Source organism: Perognathus longimembris, chromosome 2, assembly GCF_023159225.1.
Source record: "Perognathus longimembris pacificus isolate PPM17 chromosome 2, ASM2315922v1, whole genome shotgun sequence".
NCBI classification, from domain to species: domain Eukaryota; kingdom Metazoa; phylum Chordata; class Mammalia; order Rodentia; family Heteromyidae; genus Perognathus; species Perognathus longimembris.
The window spans coordinates 17,846,731-17,871,418 of record NC_063162.1 but is presented as its reverse complement, the minus strand read 5'-3'; the positions used below and the strand labels follow the sequence as shown (position 1 = coordinate 17,871,418).

The following is a 24,688-nucleotide window of genomic DNA, read 5'->3' as shown; positions in this document are numbered from 1 at the left end:
ACAGCAGGAATAAGCAATTCCTAACACTATCCTCAGGATTTCCAGTTTGTTCCCAACAGTTTATAAGTTGTGATAGCTGAGAGAGTTTTGTCTATAAAAACAACAATATAGACTGCAATCTACAGAAAACTGTCGCTTGCCCAACAAAGACTAAGTGAAATGATGTGTGATCGCTGCAAGACTGAACCTGCCGAAGCAAGTTGAAATGATTTCCTTTTTCTGTCCAGTGAAAAGGACATATTGTTAGCAAATCTCATTTATCCTTTATACTGTCATCCCTTGTCTGCTGTTCTGCTACATAGTCCATTTCCCATTCTACTTCAACTAGACAATCAAAGCCAAAGAAATAATATGTTATTCCTGGTCTTGGCCTATTTGGTAGACTATGCCTATGATTCAGATGCAGCCCACACTTCATTTGAATTGCCACTTGAAAGGACTGTGCAGACTCACTACAAGTACTAGAAAATCCACCATCAAAATGATGTCCTGGGAGAGACTTACAATGGAAAAATACCAACTCTTCTGGTATTCTTCACAAAAGATAGTAGCAGGTAGAATCAGCTAGGTTAGACTTAGGTAACAATGGGAAAGGACTTGAATCAAAACACGTATTTCCTACTCAAATATCATATTCACTGCAGGTGTCCAGCTCCGTATGATCACACAGTGAACCAAAATGGTAGAATGCCCTTCCAAATATGTCCATTCTTTACATCCTGGGAGGTAAAAGAAGCTATTAAGGGTTTGTGAGCATTTGAATTCTTCAGTTTGGAAATGCTGTGTAATCACTTCTGTTTCCAACTCACAGGTTTGTACAAGATATATGGCTCTTAACAACTGGGAAGAGACTCAAAGGTATGATAGTGTCATGCACACACAAGGTAGAGAGCCCGAGATATTTAGCCAGCAACAATATTCACCTTCTGTGCCATTTTTACCATCATGGGAAACCACACAGGATATCAGAAAGGAAATGATAATTCCTCCGAGGAAACAAAAGGGAAGTTCAACATCAACAGAGCAGTTGCTTAACTTATAAAACATGCAGACTAAAAAGAGGTACAAGATGAAGACACAAATTGAAAACCAACTTTGACAGGTTCATCAATGACCAGGCTGCAGTGAGCCCAAATTACTCATGCTTATGCAGGAAGCTGGTATGAGAAATGCAAATACAGCTGAACAAAAATGGAGCTCTAGTGCCAAGTGTAGAGACTGGTTGACCTTGGATCTGGGATGACCTTGGACCTGCCCCTCTTGCCCTATTCTGTGCATGGCACATTACCAAGGTCCCTACAACTAGCAACTGAGGAAGCTTCTTGTCGAAAAAAAAGAAGACTTGTCCCAGATCATACAATACAAATTTCTAGTTAAATCATGAGGAAGCCATAGGATCAAACATTAAATTCTAGCCAAAACTAGCTTATTTGATCCTGCTCTATCTTAGCACGAAGTATGCAGCTTGATCATAGTGCTCAAAAAGTGTCCTGGATAATGTACAAGAAAAACCAAGTGGTTAATAAGTCCTTGATTCCTTTGGATTGTTCTTCATCATTCTGTCTCATTCTTGTCGTTTTCCTTTTGGCCCAAATTATTTTACCTAGTCTTCTGTCAGCTGTAGTGTTCTCATTTCATTGTGAGGACCTTCCTTTCCCAAGGAATATTATCAAGAGCATCTTAATAGGGCACACACACACACACACACACACACACACACACACACACACACACCTCTGTTTATAAATTCAGACTTGCCCTTGCCAGGGAAGACGATGTGGGCATATAGAAAACAGCTTCACATGGTCAATTACATTTCATATTGAATCATTCATTTCCTAAAATGCTGCCAGCCAACTTCTCATTTTCAGATCGGCCTTTCCTTCTCCCTTTGGACTTTTGAATTCTGCCTCTGTCAAACGTGAAATGCCATCCAAGCAGACAAGGAGGAGGGCTGTTGTTCATGATCAACATTTTCCCCTGGTCCTTCTTGTTCTTTTTAAATGTCCTCACTCTCTTTAAGGATTTTTGAAAGACCACACACATACGAACTTCTCATCTCTCCAACATAGCATCATTAACTTGCAGACAATATTGTGGTCTTCCTTCACTTCTGAAAAGGTAGTGCCAAATATACCTGTTTCAGAGGAAAGCTCTAAGCTAGATAGGGCATCTGGCCTCATTTGAATGGATACTTCTTCCCGAAAGAGGCTGCTAAGGGCAAGGGAGCCTTTTATCACTCCCCGGAGACCTGAACTTTTTGGAACCCAGCCAGCCAGAGGTCACTTGATTAACCCAGCTGGATCATTCTCATAACAGGGTCAAGAACTTCTCATGGAGGAATTCTCAATTTATTTTGCACACAAAATAGCTAGATCCAACCACCATCTCGATCCTCTGGGAATGCCCTTTAAAAGCCAGAGCAGGGAGGAGAGCCAGGAGCCCTTTGCAGCTGGGCTTTAGCCCTCTACTCTTTCTTTCCTGCATGCCCCACGCCTACTTCCTAGCCACATTGTAGTGATTTTCCTGTTGTGGATTCTGCATGGTCCAAAGCAAAAGAGAATGGAAAGTCTCCATCCTTCGTTGATTTCAGGGATTGGGCTTTATGGATTTGCATTTAAATATCTTCATAAATTATTACAATGGAAGTCAGTTGGCTTCGCCTACCCCAGTGTTCCTTCCCCTCCCTTGAATATTTTTTTTCCTGTGCACAATCATGGGTTCTTCTCTCTCAGTATTTAGTTCAGAAAGGACTTCCCTAAACCCAGGTTGCACTGAAGTATTAAATAGTCTGAGCTGTCATTGACAGCACTCTAACTCCACAACTGCAGAGACTAACACTTGTCACTTCATTCACATAGGACTGGTCAGATAAGTGTGAGCTTGAGACTCGCCCTGATCTTTCTATATACTCAAACCTGACTAATGAAAACCTGGGGCTTGCTGTAGCCATCCTTGCCTTTCTATGTGTTAGCTTCATTCTTGGACAGGCTTTGCATGTGGTAGCAAGGAAAACAAGGAGGGAGAAAGGGGAGTAATTTGGTAACAATTTTGAATGGCTATAAATTCGCCCATGTCTGAGCTACATACACCTCTGCATTTTATGTTAGATGAGCTCCTAAGTTCACTTCTTTCCCAAAAAAGAAGGAAGGAAGGATGAAGGAAAAGAAATCCACAGACAATCAGCAATCAAAGCAAGATGCATCTCTATTTTAGAAGGGTTTTGTAGAGTTTTTAGAAGAGTTATGTAGAAATATTACATTTTTAGGGAGAAAGTAGTGGAAATAAAGATATACAGATAATTTGGTATCTGAGAAAATAGCTGGGCTGTCTTCCATCCTTGAAATGATTATGATCTAGATTTCATTGAAGACTCACCAGACCTAGAGAAAGAATAGCTGTGAATGTTCATACTTAAAAAGAAAGTCTTGGATAAGGATCTACTTTCCCCTAAATTCTTAGCAGCGGTATGACAAGAAATAAGTTGCTTTTTTCCCACTTGCTTATGGTACAGATAATGATTTGTGGAACATAATGTGGAGCTGAGCAAGGGTGAAGAGAAAGGTAAGGTGCAGATGGAACAGGCGACCTGCTACCTGCATTCCCTCTATTTCACCAGAAAATAGGGTTCATGGGGGCTTTCCATGACAGCCGTGCTCTCCATTATTTGCACACACAGAAAATTAAGAGAGATTAGCCTTCTGCCAGGAGAGACAAATGGCTGAAGAACAACATCACAATCCCCACCACAGAGAGAGGAGACATATTTGAATTTAATAGGCGACCAAGGATGTCAAGATGACAAAAGGACAGTAGGGAGAGAGAAACACATGTACACGTGCAAATATATATATACACCAATCCATACTCTAATGTTCTAGAAAATGGTAGAAGTGAGGATAGAATGGTTCCACACAGTCAGTGGAGATATTCTGGAGATAATGCTCTGAATACAAACCAAGTCATCTCAATAAAGTGATGATACCAAGATTAATTATTTGTATAATGTTGTACCTTATTTTTTAAAAAACAACATGCATGTCAGGTCTTTGGCTGTCATGACACTGTGACTAGTATAAGCTACCAATGAGCTCCTTTCCTCTGTATTGTTTTGTTTCTTTCTTTCACTTATTATCTTGGACACATTTTCTATGTGTGATGTTTTCCACGGTGTGATTAATTCAGCTTACTGTATGCAATCTGGAATGAGTGTTTTGGTAAAGCTACAGTTAGGGTCACCGGCATGTGCCTAAGAAATTGAGGAGCAAAATGTCAAAGAACTCCAAAGAACCAGTTGTGCCTGGACTCCTAGAGCTGGTGTGGTTATCACATTAGCAATGTGGGCAGCTCAGATGGAAGGGATACACTGAAAATGTCTCCCCCGGACTCACCTGCTCCAGATCCTCTGGGGACTTTTTGTTTTCTCCTGTTGGATCTTGATAGGGTAAAACAAAGAGCTCGGCAGCAGTGGGTAAGCCAGGCAGCACTGCCACCAGAATGTGCTGGCTCGGAACTCCTGTGGCCTGAGGAAGAGACAGGGAAGCTAGATGAGTCCTGTTCAGAAGGATGGCAGGGGGCCGGGTATTGGGGGTTAGGATCAGAGCAGAGGACATGAAGTGGTCTGGGAAGGACAAATGTCACAGCAGGAGCCTCAATATTCCAGGCATCCAGGGAAATGAGAGCCAGCATCAGGCTACCAGCACATCCCAAGTTTCACCCAAGCCCTGCCATGATGAGACCTGAACCCGTCATTCATCTTCATTGCTCATACCATTTCTTTACATAGAAAACAGGGATAAGAGCAGAATCGGACTCATCAGTGAGCCATGTTGACAATAAAGTTAGTTATACACATGAAACTTTTCTGCTAGGAATTTAAATGTTAGCCCTTCTTCCTAAAAGGCAGATCTAGTAAGTGGACCAGAGCAGAGCGTAGACTCACTCTCATTACTCATTTGTTCATTTGTCTCCGTCATTGGCCCCTTGTGCCTCAGCCTTTGCATTTATCATCAGCCTTCTGAGGTTATTCCTCAATTGTCCACTTATATCATAATCGCACAATCAAAGAAATGTCCCCATGCTTTAAAGTCTTTGGGGGCAACTGGCAACTCCTCTAAAAGCTCTTGAACCCCATAACAACTCTGCCATTAGGAGTAAAAGAAGTCCATCTCTCGGCCACACTGAGCCTTCTGTTAATACTGCAGGAGCGTCTCTGTAGAGTTGCCACTTTTGTCTTTCCACACATTTTCTTCCAAGTTTATATCCCAAGGCTTCCCCTGAGCCTTTCTTTAGATCTTCTAGAATCAATAACTACAATCTCAGTTCCTCTCTTTGTGGCCACTCAGGACACCACTGGAATGTTTCACCAGGACTTCAAACAAATGTCAAGAAAAGAACTCATCTTCATCACTGTCATTCTCATTCTGCACTTATACAACCTTAGGCAGGCCTTTCCCAGTTACCTCAACTAGACGCTTCACATTCACCTCTGACACAATGTTCTCCTTCCACTGTTATGGCACATCATCTTGCAAGAACTTCACAAGCCAACTTCCACAACAGTGTTCCTTTGCCTTCCTCCTTGCTAAAGCATCCATTGTTGATATCCTTGCTTAATCTGGATATGCACTTCTCTCAAGCTTTACAATAGCCTTTCCATCTCCAGGAGGCAGGCTGCTCCTTCTAGAATTAGCTTCCTACAGTCCCACACCAATCCTGTTGCCCTATCCAATCATTCTCATTGCCAACTAGGTTGGTGCCTATGAAGACTTGAACAACATAGCCTGGTGCTTTCCTTCCACACTAACAAACCACAACATATATAGGCATTGTATTCAAGGTAATGTTCAATTTCTCCGTATTCCAGGCTGCTCCTAAAAGGGAATACAGAGAAATTGAACATTACCATCAGAATGTCTTTTCTCTATATTTCCTGTTAGAACTCTCCTTGTCTTTCATGAATTGTCTTAAATTTTACATTATTTCAGTATGGCTTTCATGATTTCCAAAGAAGGTGATTGTTTCTGAACCATTTTTTTCCAGTACCTGAGTTTGAACTCAGGGCCTGGCATTACTGGCCTTGTGTGCTCAACTGGAGTTCTACCACTTGAGCCATACTTCCAGCTTGTCTTTTTGCTGGTTATTTTGGACCATTGTGGCCTTTTTGATACAGGTTGGCCTCAAACTTTGGTCTTCCAAGTCTTATCTTCCTGAGGAGCTAACATGATTATAAGAACGAGCTACCAGTGCCCAACTCTGAAGTACTTATTTTGAAGTAGTAATAATTCCATTTATTGGGGTTTTTCCATGTGCCTCACATTGAACTAAGTAACTCCGTAACACTGTTTTATGACACTTCCCACAATCCTTTGGAGAATTGTTTAGTATACCTCTTTATTTAAGTTAAGGCACATTAGAGGTTGAGGGTCTCAGGTAGAGGAATGAGTTTAGTGTTCAGGATGTTTATTATAAAGTACACTACAGAATCGCATCTATGAGAACGAAGGGGAGGAAGCAGGCATAGGCAAGGGTTGGAGTTGAGTTGCCCAATGACCAGGTCAAGAGACTCCTCTAAGGGGAAAGACTGGACCTTCAGAATTATCTTAAATTAGGCTGAGTAGACCAGGATTTTATATAGCCATATCTCTTTATTATTCGTCTTATTATTATTTATTGCCCAGAGTAAGGCAGCCAAAGCCTCTGTCCAGCAGATAAGGAATAGGGTTCTTAGTGGTGAAACTTTTCTTTAGCCTTGTGAAGATGGGAGCTACAGGAAGGTTAAATGGTGGCTGAAGGTTATTTGGAATAGGTTGTTAATGCTTATGAGCCTTGGTTGGACTGTGAAGATGACAGCGGTAATTCATGCGGTATGCACACGTGTGCTGCACTACACAGCAGCTTCTGGTACAGCGGAGCCCATACTGTCTCAGCACCTTGCTAGATTGCACACTCAGAGATCAAGTTCAAATTATTTTCACTATGTATAAAAGAAGTGTTTATTGAATGACATCCAATTGGGAATTTCTTTATGATACATAAATATAAAAGAAAATTTGGTAAAGAAAAAAAAACAAGCAATTTTACACCAAAACATCCCCAAATGAATGGAAAGGAAACTGAAAATAAGCCAACTCTAAACTGTACCTCTTGTATGGGCTATCAGGGCACATCTATTAATGTGGTCCCTTAGGACTTAGGAAATTGACTGCAAAGGGTGAGGAAAAATGTAGTAAAAACAATCAATCAATATCATACAAAATTAAGAAAAGTGAGGAGAGAAGTAGGAGGGATGGGTGACAATGTTGAAAGAGTTGACTCTGCTAAACATGCCTTGTATTCATAAATTGCTATTATGAATGGCAACTCCTTTGTACAACTAATTAAAGATTTACATATATAATCTTTATATGTACATATTTACCTTTACATATGTCTATATAATCTAGCTACAAACACATCAATGTAAATTATATATACACACATAAATACATATAATCCACATTCATATGTAGAGAGATTATGTTGTATACATACATATATACAGATATATATTGGCAACTAGAGGTTGAATGAAATGCCTCCTGGCAAGGAACCATCCTCCCTCCCATCACACATGCCAGCATCTGGCCTCAGGAGTGTTGAGCCAACATAATTATTATGCATGTAGCTGACTGCAATATACAGCAGCCTAGAAATAGTGATGAGCAGTTGTTTCTAACATGCTGGACAGCTGGCAGGGAAGTGGAGGCCCAGGGCATCTGATCCCTCAAGACTGAGGGCAAAAGGAAATAATGCTGGTCCTTGCTGAGCTAATGCCTGGGTGACAAATCACCAGAAGCTGGACCGCTGCTTGGTTGACCCATAAGGAAATGGATCCCTTAGATCGTGACAGACTGAAGTTAGTAGGATATTGAGTTCAGTCAAGGGTATAATTCATGTATGTCATACTGAGGATGAGAAAGCAGTTTTTCCATTGAGAATAGACAGTGCCAAGGGTCGAAAATCCCACTAGATTAGTCATCTAATGTAGCCATATTTAGCCATCCATAACGTAGAACATGCTGGGAACTATGAAGACAGTGGTGAAAATGGCCCATGTCTTCCTCTATGCTGGTACTCCTTCCATTTTTGTTTCTCCTTCTCAAAAGTCCAACAGTGTAAAAACCACAAAATCAAGAGTGCAACCTTGGTGGTTTCACTCGAGAACCTGATTTTAGCTACATAACCTTTGGCAAGTGATGAATGTCTCTTAGCCAAGTTTCCTCACCTGTAAAATGGTTTTGCGAATAGTACACACGTCATAAAGCTATTTCGATATAAGACGTGGTTAAATGATACAAAGCATGGAGATGCGGGTTTGAAATATTGTTGGTACGAAATAAAAATAAACCAGGTTGTTAGGAAGGAGATGAGGCTGCTGGGATGTGAGATGTGAGTGAGATCTCTTTTCTAAGTAGGGATGATCTTTGTGCTTTTTTTTTTTCATCATTGATTCATATCAAGTATCATCCTATATTTGGAAACAGAACATATTATAGATATAAACCTAGATTGAAGTCAGGCACCAGTGCCTCACACCTATAGTCTTTAAATACACAGTAGGCTAAGATCTGAGCATCTCAAGTGGTAGAGCACCACTGCCGTGAGCAGATAAAGTCAACAGAGGACATGAGATTGCACTCAAGCTCCAGTTCCAGTAGGTAAGGAAGGAAGAATAGAAAAGAAAAGAGAAGCCATTGATTGACTTTTCTTATTGGGCTAGGACAAGACAAATAGCTCATCTCTAATTTCCCGGATGTGGGCACTAAGTTAGTTCAAGTAGGGCCAAGTGCATCAATCCCATTTCTTTACTCATGCTTGAAAGTGGCATAGTTGAAGGTAGATGCGACTAAAACAATTTGCAGTGTCATCTTCCATAGAGTCATAAAACACACCACCTTAGTATCCTTCCAGAAAACTCAGGAAGCTTAATGGACTGTGTCCAAGACATTAGACTCAGGGTCTCCAATGCAATTGTACAGCTCTGTTACCTACTAGCTATGAGAGTTTAGGAAAGTTACGTAACTTCTTTAACCCTCAGTTACCTCATTAAAAAAAAGAATAACATCAAGGTTACCAATAATTTTCTCCTGAGGCTTTGGTGATGATAAATACCTTTAAAAGAAGTTCCACATTTCTGTGTTAAGTTCTGGTTACATTTCTGTGCAACTGGCTATCATTGTCTAAGTGCTCACTGAGCTCCTATATTCAGAGTTGTGGAGTTGAATCCTGACTATTCTTGTAAATTACACTCATATTCTTTACTCTGTCTACTTCAGTATTATGTACAGTAGTGGACTGGACACTTGCCAGTGGCCTAATCATGAACTTTCCTATGTAAGCATCACAAGTGTACATGTCTTCCATCTCTAATCAGAATAAACTTTATGGAAGTCAAGCACCAGTGTTTCTCATGGTTTCCCCCCTCCTTGGTGTCTCAACACTATAGGACCTACCTGTGCGATTAATCTGACTTCCCCTGGGTTCCATTTCTTGCTTGTCCTTTCCACAAGAATCCCCTTCCCAAGAAGTTTTCCAAGGACAAGGAGGAAGTGTAATTGGGACAGAAGATCCATTTACACTTACTTCCACCAAGGATTTTTTGATGATGCGGCTGATGTCTCTCCTCCACTCAGGGATATCCGGGTTGTAGTCATCCAGGTTTGGAGAGAAGGACAAGCGAAGAGAGCGGAATTCCTCTGATTATTAAACAGAGGGTAGATTATGACAAGTCAGACAGTTCTGTCAAGCAGTCGGAACTTTGCATTTTAGGCAAATCTCTCATAGAGGGTCCTTTCCCACCACAGTTACCAGGGAGATCCTTCAAGAAAAAAATTCACATCCCTTCCTTGGTATACCCCTAGCTCTTCACTTGCTGAACCAAAATCCCCAACTCTAGACCACACCTAGCTCTGTAGTCTTTGTTCATTAGTTCTTGGCTTTGCATTCATTGAGAATAAATTGTCTCTTGACCCTGAATTCAGATAAGGTTTATGACTAAGGGCCTTGACACATCTTCTTCTTCTTGCAATGCCACTACCAATCCACAAAATATTCAACATGTGGACCAAGTTCTCCCTGAATGGCTGTTATTCCTCATTGCAGATGTTTCAAGTTGTCCCATGTTATGGTACTATAATGTTTTGTACACAATTTTATTATTCCATGGTTGCAAAATTAGGACTACATATATATCATATGATTATGCATGATTATGTTTAGTACTATAATAACTATTCTATTGTCTGTCATTTGCATGGAATTTTACTAAATGAGGTTTTTAAGCTCCTGATGTGAGGGATTTTGTTAGTTTTCCCCATAGCCCTTAAATTTTTCTGCATCCTCAGGCAGTAGGATGATGTTTAAATCAGCAAAGATCTGTTGAGCAGAATTTTCTTTGGGAGATATGGGAAATGGCCCAGTGCTAACATGAAGGACCTTCTGAACTTAAGGCACACAGGACAATGCATTGCATTTAGAACAAAATGCAGTCTCTTACTGCCTTTTTACTGAGTGTGTGACTATAAGGTCAATGAAGAAAAAGGCTCTGTGTTCCTAAACTTAGGATGTAGTAGGTTTTGGATCACTATCCCTGAGTCATTGAGTTAGTAAATAGTTATTGAGTAAAAAAATGATTACAAGAAGGCTCTCTGTTTTTATGCTTTCCCATATTCAATCAACATTGCTTTAAGTATGCCCTTGTATTTCAGTAGGGGCGAAGTGGCTTCTGCAATGCCAATTATATGCTCAGGGAGCATAAAAACCCTCTTGTGCACTTCCTAACAACCCTAATGAGTTATCAAACACATGCTTTGAAGACTCTCACGCAATAAGGTGTGTACTTACCGCAGTTTCTCTATTCTGAAAAATAAAAGTTCAGATCCCGAGTCACTAGTCACCCTTCTGAACATCACTGATTTGGTGTCAATGGAGAATAATGAAACATAGATGAACTAGCAGTTTGGTAAAGGGCAGCATCAAAAATTCATCCATGGATGCCTAACTTTGCTCCTCTGCAGACAGCTATTGACAAAATTCTCACTTCTCTACACCTCTCATCTTCTCAAAAGGGAACAAATGAAGGTAGATGCTTCACAGTCACTCAACATATGAAATAACATGTCAGGGAGGGAGAACTAACTACAGATGTTAGAACTGAATGTATTCAACAAGCAGGGGATGCAGGCAGGAGGATTGGCAGATCCTTTATACAGTTGCTAAAAAAATAAATGCTATATCCCATATATTTCCTTCCTTCCTTCCTTCCTTCCTTCCTTCCTTCCTTCCTTCCTTCCTTCCTTCCTCCCTCCCTCCCTTCCCTCCCTTCTTCCTTCCTCTCTCCTCTCTCTTTTTCTCTTCTTTTTTCTCTCTTTCTTCCTTCCTTTCTTTCTCCTTAGAAGCAAACATGGCCTAAGCACAAATTTACAGAAAAACAAAAACCTGCAAGCTAATTTTGTGTGTGTGTGTGTGTGTGTGTGTGTGTGTGTGTGTGTGTGTGTGTGTGTAAGGTCCACCCCGGAAGGGCTCCATGCAGATGCCCCTGCTTGTCTAAAGTCTCTGCCCAGTACCTGTGTTACCTAGGTAACTGGTCTAGAGGCAGCCACCTCCCTACACCTGCCTAGATAAGGCAGGGCCAGGCAGGGGTTGCCCTTTCTCATTTTATGTAAGGTGAATCACCCTGGGATGATGACTTTAAAAAGACAAAAGAAAGAGGAAGAACAGCCAACCTGCCAGGTGTAACGGCCTACAGCTTGAATCCCAGCACACACAGGCTAAGACTAGAGGGTCCTCAGTTAAGATTAGTCTGGCATTGTAACAAGACTCCATCTTAAAAATCCAAAAAATAATCATCACTAAAATATGGAACCAACCCAGGTGCCCCTCTGCAGATGAATAGGTGAAGAAAATGTGGTATATATACACAATGGAATTCTATGGTTCTATCAAAAAGAATGGCATTGCCCCATTCGTAAGGAAATGGAAGGACTTGGGGAAAAAATCATACTAAGTGAGCCAGACCCAAAGAAACACACTCTATGGTTTCCCTCATTGGGAATAATTAGTATATGTCTAGGATAGTCATAGCAGAAGATCATAATAGCTCAATAGCTATGTCCATATAAACACATAAGATGATGTCAAGGGAAATTAACTCCAGTTTATGGAAACAAGTGGTATATCATTGTTGTTATTTTCAACATACCATGTGAAATTATACCTTTTTTCTTTTGTCTTTCTTTCCCGTGGTTTTATCCCTGATATCACTGTAACTGATTTTGTTGCCCTGGATATTGTATATATGTGTATTGGAACTAGGGAAAGGAAAGGGAATAACAAAATTGAGAGACAAAAGATAAAAAGACAAACCAATACAACAGCAACACTTACAAAACTATATGGTGTAAACCAACTGCACAACTCGTGGGGGCGGTGGGGGGGAGAAAAATTGGGATGGGGAGGCAGGGGAAAAATGAGGGTGGAGGTAAGTTGGATTAGAAATGTACACAATGCTTTACATGTGAAACTGTAAAGCCTCTGCACGTCACCTTAACAATAAAGAAATGAAAAAAAGAAAGATAAAAAAATAAAAGAAATAAGGCAAAACAAAATAAAGTAAAAGAAGCATGGAGGGCAAAAGTAACAAAGTACATAGAAACACGACTGGATTCAGAATTATTATAGTCTATTCTTTATATTTATGTTTTCTTATCTGCAATACAGGTTAATTACAGAACTTTAGTCATAAGTCTGTTCTAAGGATTCTGTGAAAGAGATTATATTGTCTTGAGTGCTTGGGCAGATGCTGGCAATTAGAGGGACTTCATCAATGTTAGTTACTATCACTACCCCCATCAAAATTTCCCAGTTCACCACTGAGCAGCAGCAGGACTTTAAGGCAGTCACTTGCCAGCTTTGCATCAAAATTTACTACCTGTAAAATTACCAGATTTCACCAGAGATGCCCAAAAGCCTTTCTGATTTAAGGTTCTGACTGTGATTCTAATTGACTGGAATCTGCTTTGTTCTCATAACTCCGTGTTGCTCCTGTGGCCCACTGGCCACCCTCTCCCCCGTGACCCCTCCTACTTCTCAGGAAAACTTCACACCTGACCTTATCTGCAAGAACAGGACTTCCAATGTCAGAGGATACCCCTGCTATAAAACCCCAGATGGACGGTTTGCACCATAAATCCCAACTAGGACAGGACAAAGAAATTCCAAAGAAGAGTCCGAGTTCTGTCCTGGTCTCCTCTTCCAGTCCAATCTTTTTATCTACCCAAAAACCGTACATGAAGGACTTACTACCTCTCGCCTCTTGGCCCAATCTTCTCAGGTATCTGAAGATGGAATATGAAGGATTGAAGCCCTCCCTCCCGCCCCTATTATTCCAGGTGCCTACAGATGTCAGGAGAAACCCTAGATATGCTTGGTGTGCTTGATGAACAGGAAGGGGAATCTGATCTGAGCTGGGTCATCAACATTCCATTGTGAGCTTAAGGAAAGTTCCCACCTTGCCCCAGCCCTAATAGGGTTTTCCATAACCTCTTTCTCTTTGCTCAGACCTCATAAAATCTCAACTCAAACCCCATGCCCTTATACAACCTCCATACCTGCGGGAAGGCTGTACCTCTCATTGTTATGCCTCACTAAACAGTCCTAGCCTGTTGAAAATCAAGCCAGGCCTCTTCCTTTTCCTATCTCCTCCATTTTCCTAACAGTGGTCACCCACACACTAGACTCAGAGGCCCTTTGTCAAGCTAGTATAGACCTATCCAAAAAGAAAAGAAACATCCAGGGGGAAAAGAAACTGAGATTCCAGTTGGCTTGAGGCCAGGCTCTGGGACTAGATAGGCTGGGTTGCAAGCTCATCCCTACTTATTCCCAGCCGGGCAAGTTATTTAACCTATGTAAAAGATAGTTAGTGCTGGACATGGTGGCAGAAGGCTGTACTTCTGTCAACTTGAAAGGTAGAGATGGGACGATTACAGTCTATGACCAGACACAGTAAAATTAGGAGACCTTACCTGTAAGACAAGTGTAAAAAGAAATAAATAAATAAATAGCACAAAGGACTGAGACCTGGCTCTAAAGGTGGAGCTCAGTTGAGTCTTGAGGTCCTGAGTGAAAAGGACTGCCAATAAATAAATAAATAAATAGTAAAAATAACCTGCCATGTTTCAGGGTTATTACTACAAAAATTAAATGGAATCCCAAGGCTTAAAAAAGAAGTAGGAGTGAGGGAAGGGGTGATATTGTCCAAAAGGATATGTACTCTTTACCTGACTTATGTAACTGTAACCCCTCTCTACAGTGTCTTTAGAATAACATTGAAAGATTTAAGAAAGAACAGTAGGGAAAAAGAGAAAAAGCCAACCCTTTCCTCATTATGCATAGCCACTCTTTGACTACTTGACTACCTGACTCATCAGACCTATTTAGGAAACTTAGAATTCTGATTTACTTTCTCTTATGATTGGGGCTGACGCATCTTCACAAAGCTAACCATCTACTCTTAGAACTAGTAGTTTAGTCTTTGGGGTTCTTTAATGTTACTTACAAATTATTTTCTGGTTTGGAAGGTCAAGTTGGCAAAACAAAGAATGAAAAACAGATCCAGGTAGCCCCAATGTTAAGTAAGATCTAAATGATCTGAACAGAATCAATTAATTCTCAACCACAATGACTGAAAAAAAGAGCTACTCCCTCTCTCATCCTTATTTCCTCCCATTTTCCTCCTGTTTCTCTCTGCACAGCTTAAACATTTCTTATCTAATTTTAAATTCATGTTTTACAGATTTTAATTTCCCACGATACATATGTACCACTTCCATATTAATAATAAACATGTACATTTTTACCATCTGCAAGAAACACTTAGTTCTTATCTGTCTAAATACTTTTCTACTTAGAAAAAAATATGCAATCAATCTACATAAACTAATTTTCTCTCATTATCGAGCAATGGTTTCACCTTTGTAGTTCAGTACATTTTCCTTTCAGGTAATACTTGGACCACATTCCATCCCCCAGTTCATAATAAAATTTTTCTGTACAGCCATTTGTTCAAATTGATAGGCAATCTAGCTTTTAGCCTAGTAGAGGAGATTTGTCTTTTGCTAAGTTAATACAGATTTGTAGAAGAGACTGAAAAATATACAGGTAGTGAAGGATGTCCCGTAAAGTTGAACTTTTTTTAACTCACAAGCCTTGGGATTAGCCATTTTCTTTATAATTGGTTTTAATTATTCGAACACCATTAAAACCCTGAATGAATGAACTAGTTTGTTTCCTCTACCAAAGGTGAATGAGTAAATCTCCTTTCCAAGAACTATACTGACTTCACAAAGACAAACTAAAGTCCTTCACGGTCCTGTGACCACTCCGGAGCTAGAGGTTTGCATTTCTCTGGAGGCTCTGCCTTAATGACTGCCTTCTGTTCCTTAGTGAGGTCATAAGCCAGGACATCTTCTACAGCCCTGGTTCCCAACAATCTCATGTGAGTGTGAGGACAGGAAGTATCAGCAAAAGCCAGGCACTCACCATACACCGCAATGGTCTTCGTGTCTTGCAGGATGGCATTCCCAGCGGAGACCTGCACTGTGATGGTATTCATCCCTTCCGAGGTAAATTTGAATGAGATGCTCCCTTCCAAGGTGATCAAAGGCTGGTGCAGAGGACACAGTGAGGGGACAGCTGTTAGGTCAGGCTGAAGCCACGCCCCCCTTCAGGCCTCCAACATAGGAACCAATAACTCCCACAGGGAGGCTTGTCCTGCTTCACCACTGTGGAACTTTCCACGCCTCCCCAGGCACAAGGGAGGCTGGAGAATCCCAAGCCATTCTGCCTGTCCCTTGGGAATGTGACACCTCTCTCTGGGGCTCCTCACCCTGATTCAGGTACAGGGAAATCATTAGTCCTCATTGGTCCTAGGACCCATGTCCTCTTAGGACACACACCTCTCTTTTTGCACAACTCCCTCATATCCAACAGCAATGTCAATCCAAGAACCTTGCAAATAAGAGGAGATGGAGTGGGGGGAGGTCTTTATTGATCCGAATTTAGTGCTAGCTCTTCTATCTCTAGGATTAGCATGTGTACAGATCTCAGTAGAACTCAGCAACCTGGATGTTAGACTGGAGCAGCCGGTGTGCTGACTTCCTGTATGGACAGTTTCCTGAGGTGGCTGCTATGCAAACAAGTATGTGGACTGTGATTGAAGTGTTCAAAGAAAGACCAAGAGGAAGGAATAAAGGGAGGGAGTAAAGATTGGAGCAAGAAGGAAGGTAGGGAGGGAAGTAGGAAGGGAAAAGGGAAGGGAAACAAAACAAACAACAACAAAAAAAAAAAACACGGAGGAAGGAAGGAAGGAAGGAAGGAAGGAAGGGAGGAAGGGAGGGAGGGAAAGGTGGATTTGTTTGTAGTACAACCAGGTGCCAAGATCCCAACAAGAAAAAACTTTCTCTGCTACTGATTTGCCTCAACTCACTCCTGACACATACTTCCTCCTGATTTTTTTCTTAATTGGTTTTGAAACAAAAATTCATTTAAGGTAGGTTGGGGGAACCAGCAAATAGAAGGCACAGGAGACAAGGGTGGAGGTGTTCCTGTTCTTGACAGAGTACTGGCTTTGTGCAAATGCCTGAACTGCGGGTTTCCCGCAGCGCATGCGTGGAGCTCCGTCGCTGGCTGCCGCTCCCGGCTCCCGGGCCAGCTCACCTCTGTGTTGTTGCCGTACCACCACACGTAGGTAAGGGTGCCCACTTGGCTGGGCCACAGGACAGCTGTCGCGTTCACCTCTTTGTTTTTCGTGGTGACAAAGGGCAGGGACAGGTGCACGTGCTCCAGGGGACCTGAGACACAGAGAGAGTGGGGACATGGCGAGGAAGGGAGGCAGGGAGGCCTGGGCTCTACCCTGTGCGTCCTCATGATCCACGCCTCCAAACCTGGCGGCGCTTTTCCTACTTGGGAGAGAAATGATAATAATAACATCTCCAATATGTTGCATCCTGTTATTTTTCCATTTGTCAAACTCACCAGTGGGTCTAAAATCGGAGTCATTTATGTTAAAGGTTAAAAATGGTCAAATGACTCATGAAGTCCCTAAATGAATAGATGTCACAGGGAGGAGCAGGATTCAGGGGGAGATAGCAACCTCACAGAATGCGTGGAGTGAGGGAGGGGGGACAAATGACCAAACCAGCCACAGGGGATTGTTCTTCTGCATTTGTAAAGGTATGTACATAGGTAAATATAAGGTGTCTCCTCAGCCAGGCAGGTAAGCACAGAATGAATGCACTGTAGGTGGGGTGAAGTGAGGCCTGTCCAGGCCAGAGGTGTCATGAGCACAAAGAGAGCTCTGAACCACTGCCCTAGCCATGGAAAAAGGCACACCTTGCTCTTGCTTGCACACCTTTATTCTTGGCCCTTTCTCCACTTGCCACTTTCCCCAGAATTTCTATCTCTATTTTCCTGGCACCTGTCAGTCTCCAGGTTTGAGGTCTAGCACCCCCCCTCTCCTCTGTGACACTCTCTGGACTCCTCCGATCATTGTTAAATGAAAGCCACTGAGGAGCTAAAGATATGGCCTAGTGGCAAAGAGTGCTTGCCTTGTATACATGAGGTCCTGGGTTCAATTCCCCAGCACCACATATATAGAAAACGGCCAGAAGTGGCGCTGTGGCTCAAGTGGTAGAGCACTAGCCTTGAGCAAAAAGAAGCCAGGGATAGTGCTCAGGCCCCGAGTTCAAGCCCCAGGACTGACAAAAACAAAACAAAACAAAAAAATGAAATCCATTGAAAGACAAGAACTAGATGTTATGCTAGAAGTCCTGGTTCCATGCCATAGGAGTTCATTTACTGTTTTTTTTTTGTTTTTTTTTTTTTTTCAGTAAGAGTCACCAAGGAAGGCTTTTCAGAAGAAATGGCATCTGTGCAGAAATGGAGTCAAGTGAGAGGTTGCAAGTTTGCACGGAGCATTTGTTCAGAATGCTCCAGGATGAGCGGAGCTAGTGTCTAGCCGCTGAGGAGGAGATGGGGATGGCAGTGGGCTGGCTGCAGCTGTGGCGTGAAGGGAGAGGGGAGCCAGCGAAGCTATGCTCGGACGTCATGAGGACACATAGCATGTGGGCCTGAAACAAGTATCCTTGCACACGTGTACATTATACATTATGCCTGCATAAATAAATGGAATTTATTACTATTTCAAACTTCTGTGGTCTCCTATTCATTTACTGTGCATTGGTGTAAAATACTTGCCTCCAGCTGTCCAGAAATCTATCTGAACAGAGGGAAGAATCTCCCATAAAACAGACATGGAATAAAACTTCCCCTCCAAAGCCCCGCCCTCCCCTCCCTCCCCCCCCCCCCCCCCCCCCCCCGCAAAGAAAAGCTGGCTGCACTAAAGAGAAAGCTCAACAATTGGCAGGTGCTGTTCCAATACACAGGTTCCTGCAATGCACAGAAGGGACAGCAGGTGGCGGTGTATCACTCCATATGAATCATTGCAAGGAGCCAGAGAAACCCTAAAATGCTGTGATTTGGTTTTCTTGTCTTCTTTCTAGTACTTTCTTGACGTGCTGAGGGAATAGCAGATATTAGTGCCACTGAACGTGTGTGTGTGTGTGTGTGTGTGTGTGTGTGTGTGCGCGCGCGCGCTGACTTCTCTGGTCTGCCTCAAGCATTTATATTTTGGAGACTTCTGACTCCTATTAAACACTGTTGTTATTTGAATGAAACATTGACAAAACCCACTAAACACTAAAAGAAGTGAAGGAGAATACAACTATAAGGAGGAAATCCTAAAAGTTTCTCAAACGTCAGTGTGCAAAAGGATCATTAAGAACTTATTCCAATCACATTAAAAGGTCTCATTTTTTGGAATCTTATCTAATTCAACAGGTCTGAGACAGGACTCTGGACACTATATTTTTTATCATTGAATTCTGGGACAGTTGCATTGCTAACACATTTTGCAAACACTTTGCTGCTCAACATAATGATAGGGTTAGCACTTGCAAAGCCACATTATTTTTTTTTTAACTACACAAATCCCTTTACCCTAACCTAGAGCTAGAAAGGCATATGCAAATTGCTCTTATCTAAGAGAGTCCACTAAGGAAGTGTGTTTAGGAAGAGCCAGCATATCCATTTCATCATAATATTTTAATATTTTTACCTGTCATTCTGTGTGAGTGTAGGGTCTTTAGTGGGGTTTTTTGTTTGTTTGTTTTTTGTTTGTTTTACCTTCAAGATGTCTGTGATAGGACAGCTTTCTAAGCCACAAAGCTGCATGCCTTCTAAATTCCCAGCTCCACTCAGCTGAAGGCCATACTGGCTACATCACGTGTCTCATTAGTTTGCAAAGTAGCAGAGCAGAGAGTGCTGTCCCCAAGGAATTCCCGACTGTCAGGCTTCAGCAGATTACCCAGGCACCCCGCTGCAGGAGCTGCTGGCCCTCTCCTGGAAATAATGTTCCTGCAGTAGCCTGGGCTCCATTTGTTTCCGATGACCTTTACAAAGCTGTACTGAAAAACTTCTCATGTGGAATCAAGTCACCTTTCTGCAATGCAGAGTGGGGGAATGGGTGTGTAAGACTCGCAGTGGGCGTTTTCTGGGGATGCTGCAAGGGAAGGAGGCATTTCTGCTCTTGAAGTGATGTGGGGGTGGGAGTAGAGACCAAAGGCTTCACAAGATACAGACAGCTGCTAATTCCTCCTCATCTTGCCATCCTCAATGTCTAAATGCATACACTATTTTTGATGAAGGAACATATTCTCTAAGTTTACTGCTAAGGGATGGAGTGTTTCATAGTTTGCTTGATGGATTCTTTGGGAATAAGCTAGGTGCCCATTTGACAGAGGAGAGAATTTGGACTCAAAAAGACAGGGTGACTTATCTAGTATCAGAATGGAACCAGAAAGTCTGACTCAACTCTATCCACTGGTTTCCTTCCTTCCTTCCTTCCTTCCTTCCTTCCTCCCCCTTCCTTCCTTCCTTCCTTCCTTCCTTCCTTCTTTCCTTCCTTCCTTTCTTCCTTCCTCCCTCCCTCCCTCCCCTTTCTTTCTTTCTTTCTTCTTTCTTTCTCTCCTTTCTTTTCTTTCTTTCCTTCCTTCCTTCCTTCCTTCCTTCCTTCCTTCCTTCTTTCTTTCTTTCTTCTTCTTTCTTTCTTTCTTTCTTTCTTTCTTTCTTTCTTTCTTTCTTTCTTTCTTTCTTTCTTTCTTTCAAAGCCAACCAGCTTGTCCCACCTATATAGCCTACCAATTCAGTACCAAAAATTGATACTGACTCAAGAAAGTGTGTTGGTATGCTAACTCCCTTGTAGTGCCAAATGGTACCAATGTTACCACCTTTGTCCAATCCTCATTTCCCTCATCTAAAAGCATTGCCTTAAGTTATCTATGAGGTTAACAAGAGGCAAAGAGTAATGTGTCTCTTTACACATTAAGGCCTCTGTGTCCTTGAGGAGAGAATCTCTGAACAAATATGCCAGAATCTACTGAGTCTGTAAGGGCATAGGATTAAGATGAACTTGAGTCAACAAACAACTTAAATGTGATCCCTTTCTATACAATTAGCACTGAAGTCTTTGTTTCGTCCCAGAGCCAGGCTGATTTTAGGTATGATTATCTAACTACTCCACAGGTGAAACTAAAAGATTAAAGTCAGAACACAAAAGTTCCATTAGAAATCATCTCCCATTACAGTTGAGGTCAAACCTTTTACCTAATCAACTAGGCAGAATTGATGACAAAAATGCCTAGGAACAAAGGAACTCATTTTTCCTTCTTTTTCAAAGTCATTGTCTTTCTCAGTCTCTAACCTCAAGGAGACACAATCTCCACATTGTTGTCCTTTTCTTGGTTTAGTAAACCTAGAGGGATCTTGGTGACCACCAGGGCCCCAAAGGCATCTAATGACCTGTGATAGGAATGAGAATGAGGACACCTCTAGCTGGTGAGAGGGAAACTGAGCCCAGAAAAAAATCAAGGGAGGCCCTGAACAATTTAGACAAAAGCTGCCAGTAAATTTTAAATTCACATTTAGATGTGGTTGGAGATGGCAGATGGGTATTAAATATGTGGGATACAGATGCAGTTACACTTCCTACTCATGGCAGTTACTTCGCAAAAAACCCACCTTATCAAATACATTTGGAGATGGATAAGTACAAGAGAGGGATTTTCAGCAAATGTACTGTTCTTGGTGTTGCAAATGGTTTTAGCTACTAGTAACTACCGGTGGTGATGTGTATTTTTTAAAGTATTTTTAAGGCTATTCCCACGGCTTCCTGATGTTCACCACCCTACATGCTGATAGAGAGAGGATTATTTGTCTTGTCTATCTAATGGCTTACAGTAGCAGTCCGTTGGACAGGTATCTATGGTGAGAGCCTTTAACTTTCACAGTTCACCATGAGAACACTACTTCTAAATACTGGTGTTTCTTAGGGAGTGTAAGTGCTGATGAGTGGAAGAATCTAACGTTCATACCCAAAGAACAAAGCGAGGGCTTCACCCAAGTCTCTCAGTCATGAATGTACTGGAGGCAAAGACGGAGAAAGGCTGATATGTCAGTCATCCCCCAAAAGCACAGTCCCATGTGGGAAGCCATAAATCGTCTTGTTTAGTTAGTGCATTGCCCACAGATAACAAGCAGTGGTGAGGCACAGAGTTATGCTGAGCTGGAATACACTTGACCTAGAACTTGAGATTTGAATAAGGCTACTTCATAGGGAAACTAATGTCATTTTAAAGTAGAATACCCTTTTTGGTAATCATAAAACATTGGTATGAATGTTATGGATGCCCTCACACATATATTTATGATATCCTGGTATTCCCAATGACTCTCTGATTGTAGTTATTCACAACCTTACTTTTCTCAGCAATAGGAAAGCTTTCACATTTCTTGGAGCTATTTGGTACTGTGACTTCCTTATAATGTTGCTTATCAGGTTTTCCCCTATGTGACCTTCCAATCTTCTCTCAAATTCCAAATCATCTACAGATGATGTTTTGTTTAGGGAGGAAAAAATACCTACAAGGATTATTATAGCTGGATATAGCATAGGAAAATAGAAACAGACTGGGGAGGAAAAAAATCCTTTACCTGTGCTAATTTGATTGAACTGTGCATATATAATGCTTTCAACAATTTCTGGGCAAAAAAAAAACATAAGCCAAATTTACATATTTTATATCTCAGCCAATCACTTCTACAAGTTGCTCAGGCCTAGCTACAAATTCAGTCATGCTCATCTCTGAGGGATGTGAACTCTCCAGTAAAATGAGAACTCATCCAGAGTTCAAGATAATTCAAGTTCTATTTGCTGATTTTCTTTATCCTTCCTTCCTTCCTTCCTTCCTTCCTTCCTTCCTTCCTTCCTTCCTTCCTTCCTTCCTTCCTTCTTTCCCTCCTTCCCTTCCCTTCCCTTCCCCCCTCCCTCCCACCCTCCCTCTCTCTCCCTCTCTCTCTCCTTTGCTCAATTATTTTCTTTTATTTCCCCTTCAGCTGAAAACTATGTATTGTGTTTCTTCTAGATTAAAAAAAACCTACTGCATTAGATTTCAAAAGGAAACAATAGTTGAGATATGTCATAAGCCAACAACAGCAATAACATACAAGTTACATGTAAGTACAGGACGGCGCTGTCAGACCCCAGACTGTTGTCCACCTGCACGGTCACTCGGAAAATGCCCACGTTCTGGTAGACATGTTTGATGCCATCTTCCATAGAGCTGAGGTTGACATAAGACACAGCAATGCCATCACCAAAGTCCACCTGGATGAGTGTCCGTTGTACGTCGCCCTGAAAGACAGTCAGACAACACCACAGGGAGATGATAGTCAGTGCTGAGCTGCTCTGACCCGGGGGGGGCTGAGGTGTCTCCCAGGCCCTGCTTCCTGCCTAGAGCTAGGGAAGACATCTCTGCTTGGACAAAATTCCTGTGACACTAATGGAGATGCCAGAGTTCAAGATGAACGCTCTCCTAATTAGGAGGGAACCAGCGCTTCCATGTTCAAGGCTTTGGGGGATGAACAGTGTTCCATTATCAGCTTCCATGGGAGATTCAGTTCCTGGGAAGGCCTTGTTAAGTCTTCTTATATACATGGGTAAAAGGCCTTAGAAATTCAGCCTCACTGACATGGCCAAGAACTACTTCCCTGCTGAGACCCTGGAATTAACTTTTTTTTATTTCTTGTTCCCTAACCAGATACCTTCCCTGACACAAGATAAGATGTGAGACCATGTACTGCTTTCATTTACCATCATGATCAATTCCTTCATACGTTCAGAGGTTGTACAAAAAAAAAAAATCTTCACAAAATCTTAGACGGGAGAGAAGAGAATGCAATGTTCATCCACTTTATAAATCATTTCCTAAGGTTGAGCCCAGCTAGGTAGCAGCTTGCCTGGGACTTGGATCCATTTTTCTGGACTTGTAGTTCATTTCTCACAAGTAGAACTATGAGTATACCACCTATGGAGACAATGGTGCTTGATCAACAAACTAGGTGGCTGCACACATGTCATTCACCTTGTTTGGACTCAGTTACCAAATCTATGAAAAGAGCACACTGTGGTATCTTAATTGAAATGATTAATACAAAAACATGTAAAATTCTGTGCAAAAGCATATAAAATGCATCTGTATACAACCTACAGTATTCCTTTGAATCTTGATTAGAATCATATAATTTAAATTTCTCATGGAGTAGGCAGGAGATTAAAGTCTGCGTAACAAAATTCTACTCATGTGAAAAAGAAATGACCTTTGGAATCACTGTTTAAATTCTCAAGAAAAAAAATTGCTTAGACACAATTGGCAAAATACCGCTTCTGTCACACACAGCCATCCGTTAAGAAGTTGTGTTTTTCGTTTTGTTTTGTTTTAATAGCCTTTCCCATTTTCAGGCAAAAAAAAAAAATAGTAACCAAAAAGAAAAGAAAAAAACCTTTTGAACTAGAAATGTGTTTTCGATTAAGTAAGGTTTATATGGTATCATATTTTCTGAAAAGGCCAAGTTTAAAATGCTGACATTTAAAAGATTAATTCACAGAAGAGGAAAAGCAGTTCAAATCCTATGAATCGAGGTGACCTGCTCCTCTGATCTCTGCCCAGCCGAGCCCTGTGTGGGGTGCCCAGCACCCCATTCTCAGTAAGAGCCTGGTGCTGCTCTTGGTAAAAAAAAAAAAAAAAAAAATCCTCCTGGGGTGGGAAAAATCCCCATTTTCAATGACTGAACAAACATCTACAAGCTCAGACATTGTAAAATTGCCTGAATCCCCTTCTCTAATAAATATAAATGCCAACCACGCTTGCTAACTTGTCCTTCATTTTGAACAACCAAAGGGGACAGGTCCATCTGACATTCGGTTTCCAGTGCATTTCCACTCCCAGATTTGCTGGCTTTCCTATGGAGATGCTGAGAAGACAACCTGAGCTGCTGACCAAGGGAACCATAGCCCACTCGCTGTCACCAGGGTTGGCGATGCACGACCTCCGTCAAGGCTGCTTCCACTGCCACTAGCACAGGGCATCTGCCCAGCTGGGGAGATCAAACGGTAATCTGCCACTGCTTGAATGCTTTACCTGATCTTTCTGTCTGGTTTTCATCATTTTCTTTTGCTTGGTCTGATTTAGACCTC

At 41.7% G+C, this 24,688-nt stretch overlaps 1 protein-coding gene across 5 annotated transcripts in view; it reads right to left on the bottom strand.

The window, feature by feature from the left end:
* Sorcs1 (sortilin related VPS10 domain containing receptor 1) overlaps positions 1 to 24,688 on the bottom strand; it is a 497,305-nt gene that overhangs the window by 30,241 nt on the left and 442,376 nt on the right. For all 5 annotated transcript variants that reach the window (XM_048338294.1, XM_048338297.1, XM_048338296.1 and 2 more), the window contains exons 19-23: positions 22,660 to 22,846; positions 16,756 to 16,889; positions 15,580 to 15,703; positions 9,625 to 9,737; positions 4,392 to 4,523 (exon numbers count right to left, since the gene is read on the bottom strand). In XM_048338294.1, coding sequence (XP_048194251.1) covers positions 4,392 to 4,523; positions 9,625 to 9,737; positions 15,580 to 15,703; positions 16,756 to 16,889; positions 22,660 to 22,846 — 690 coding nt within the window. The remainder of the gene's footprint in view (positions 1 to 4,391; positions 4,524 to 9,624; positions 9,738 to 15,579; positions 15,704 to 16,755; positions 16,890 to 22,659; positions 22,847 to 24,688) is intronic.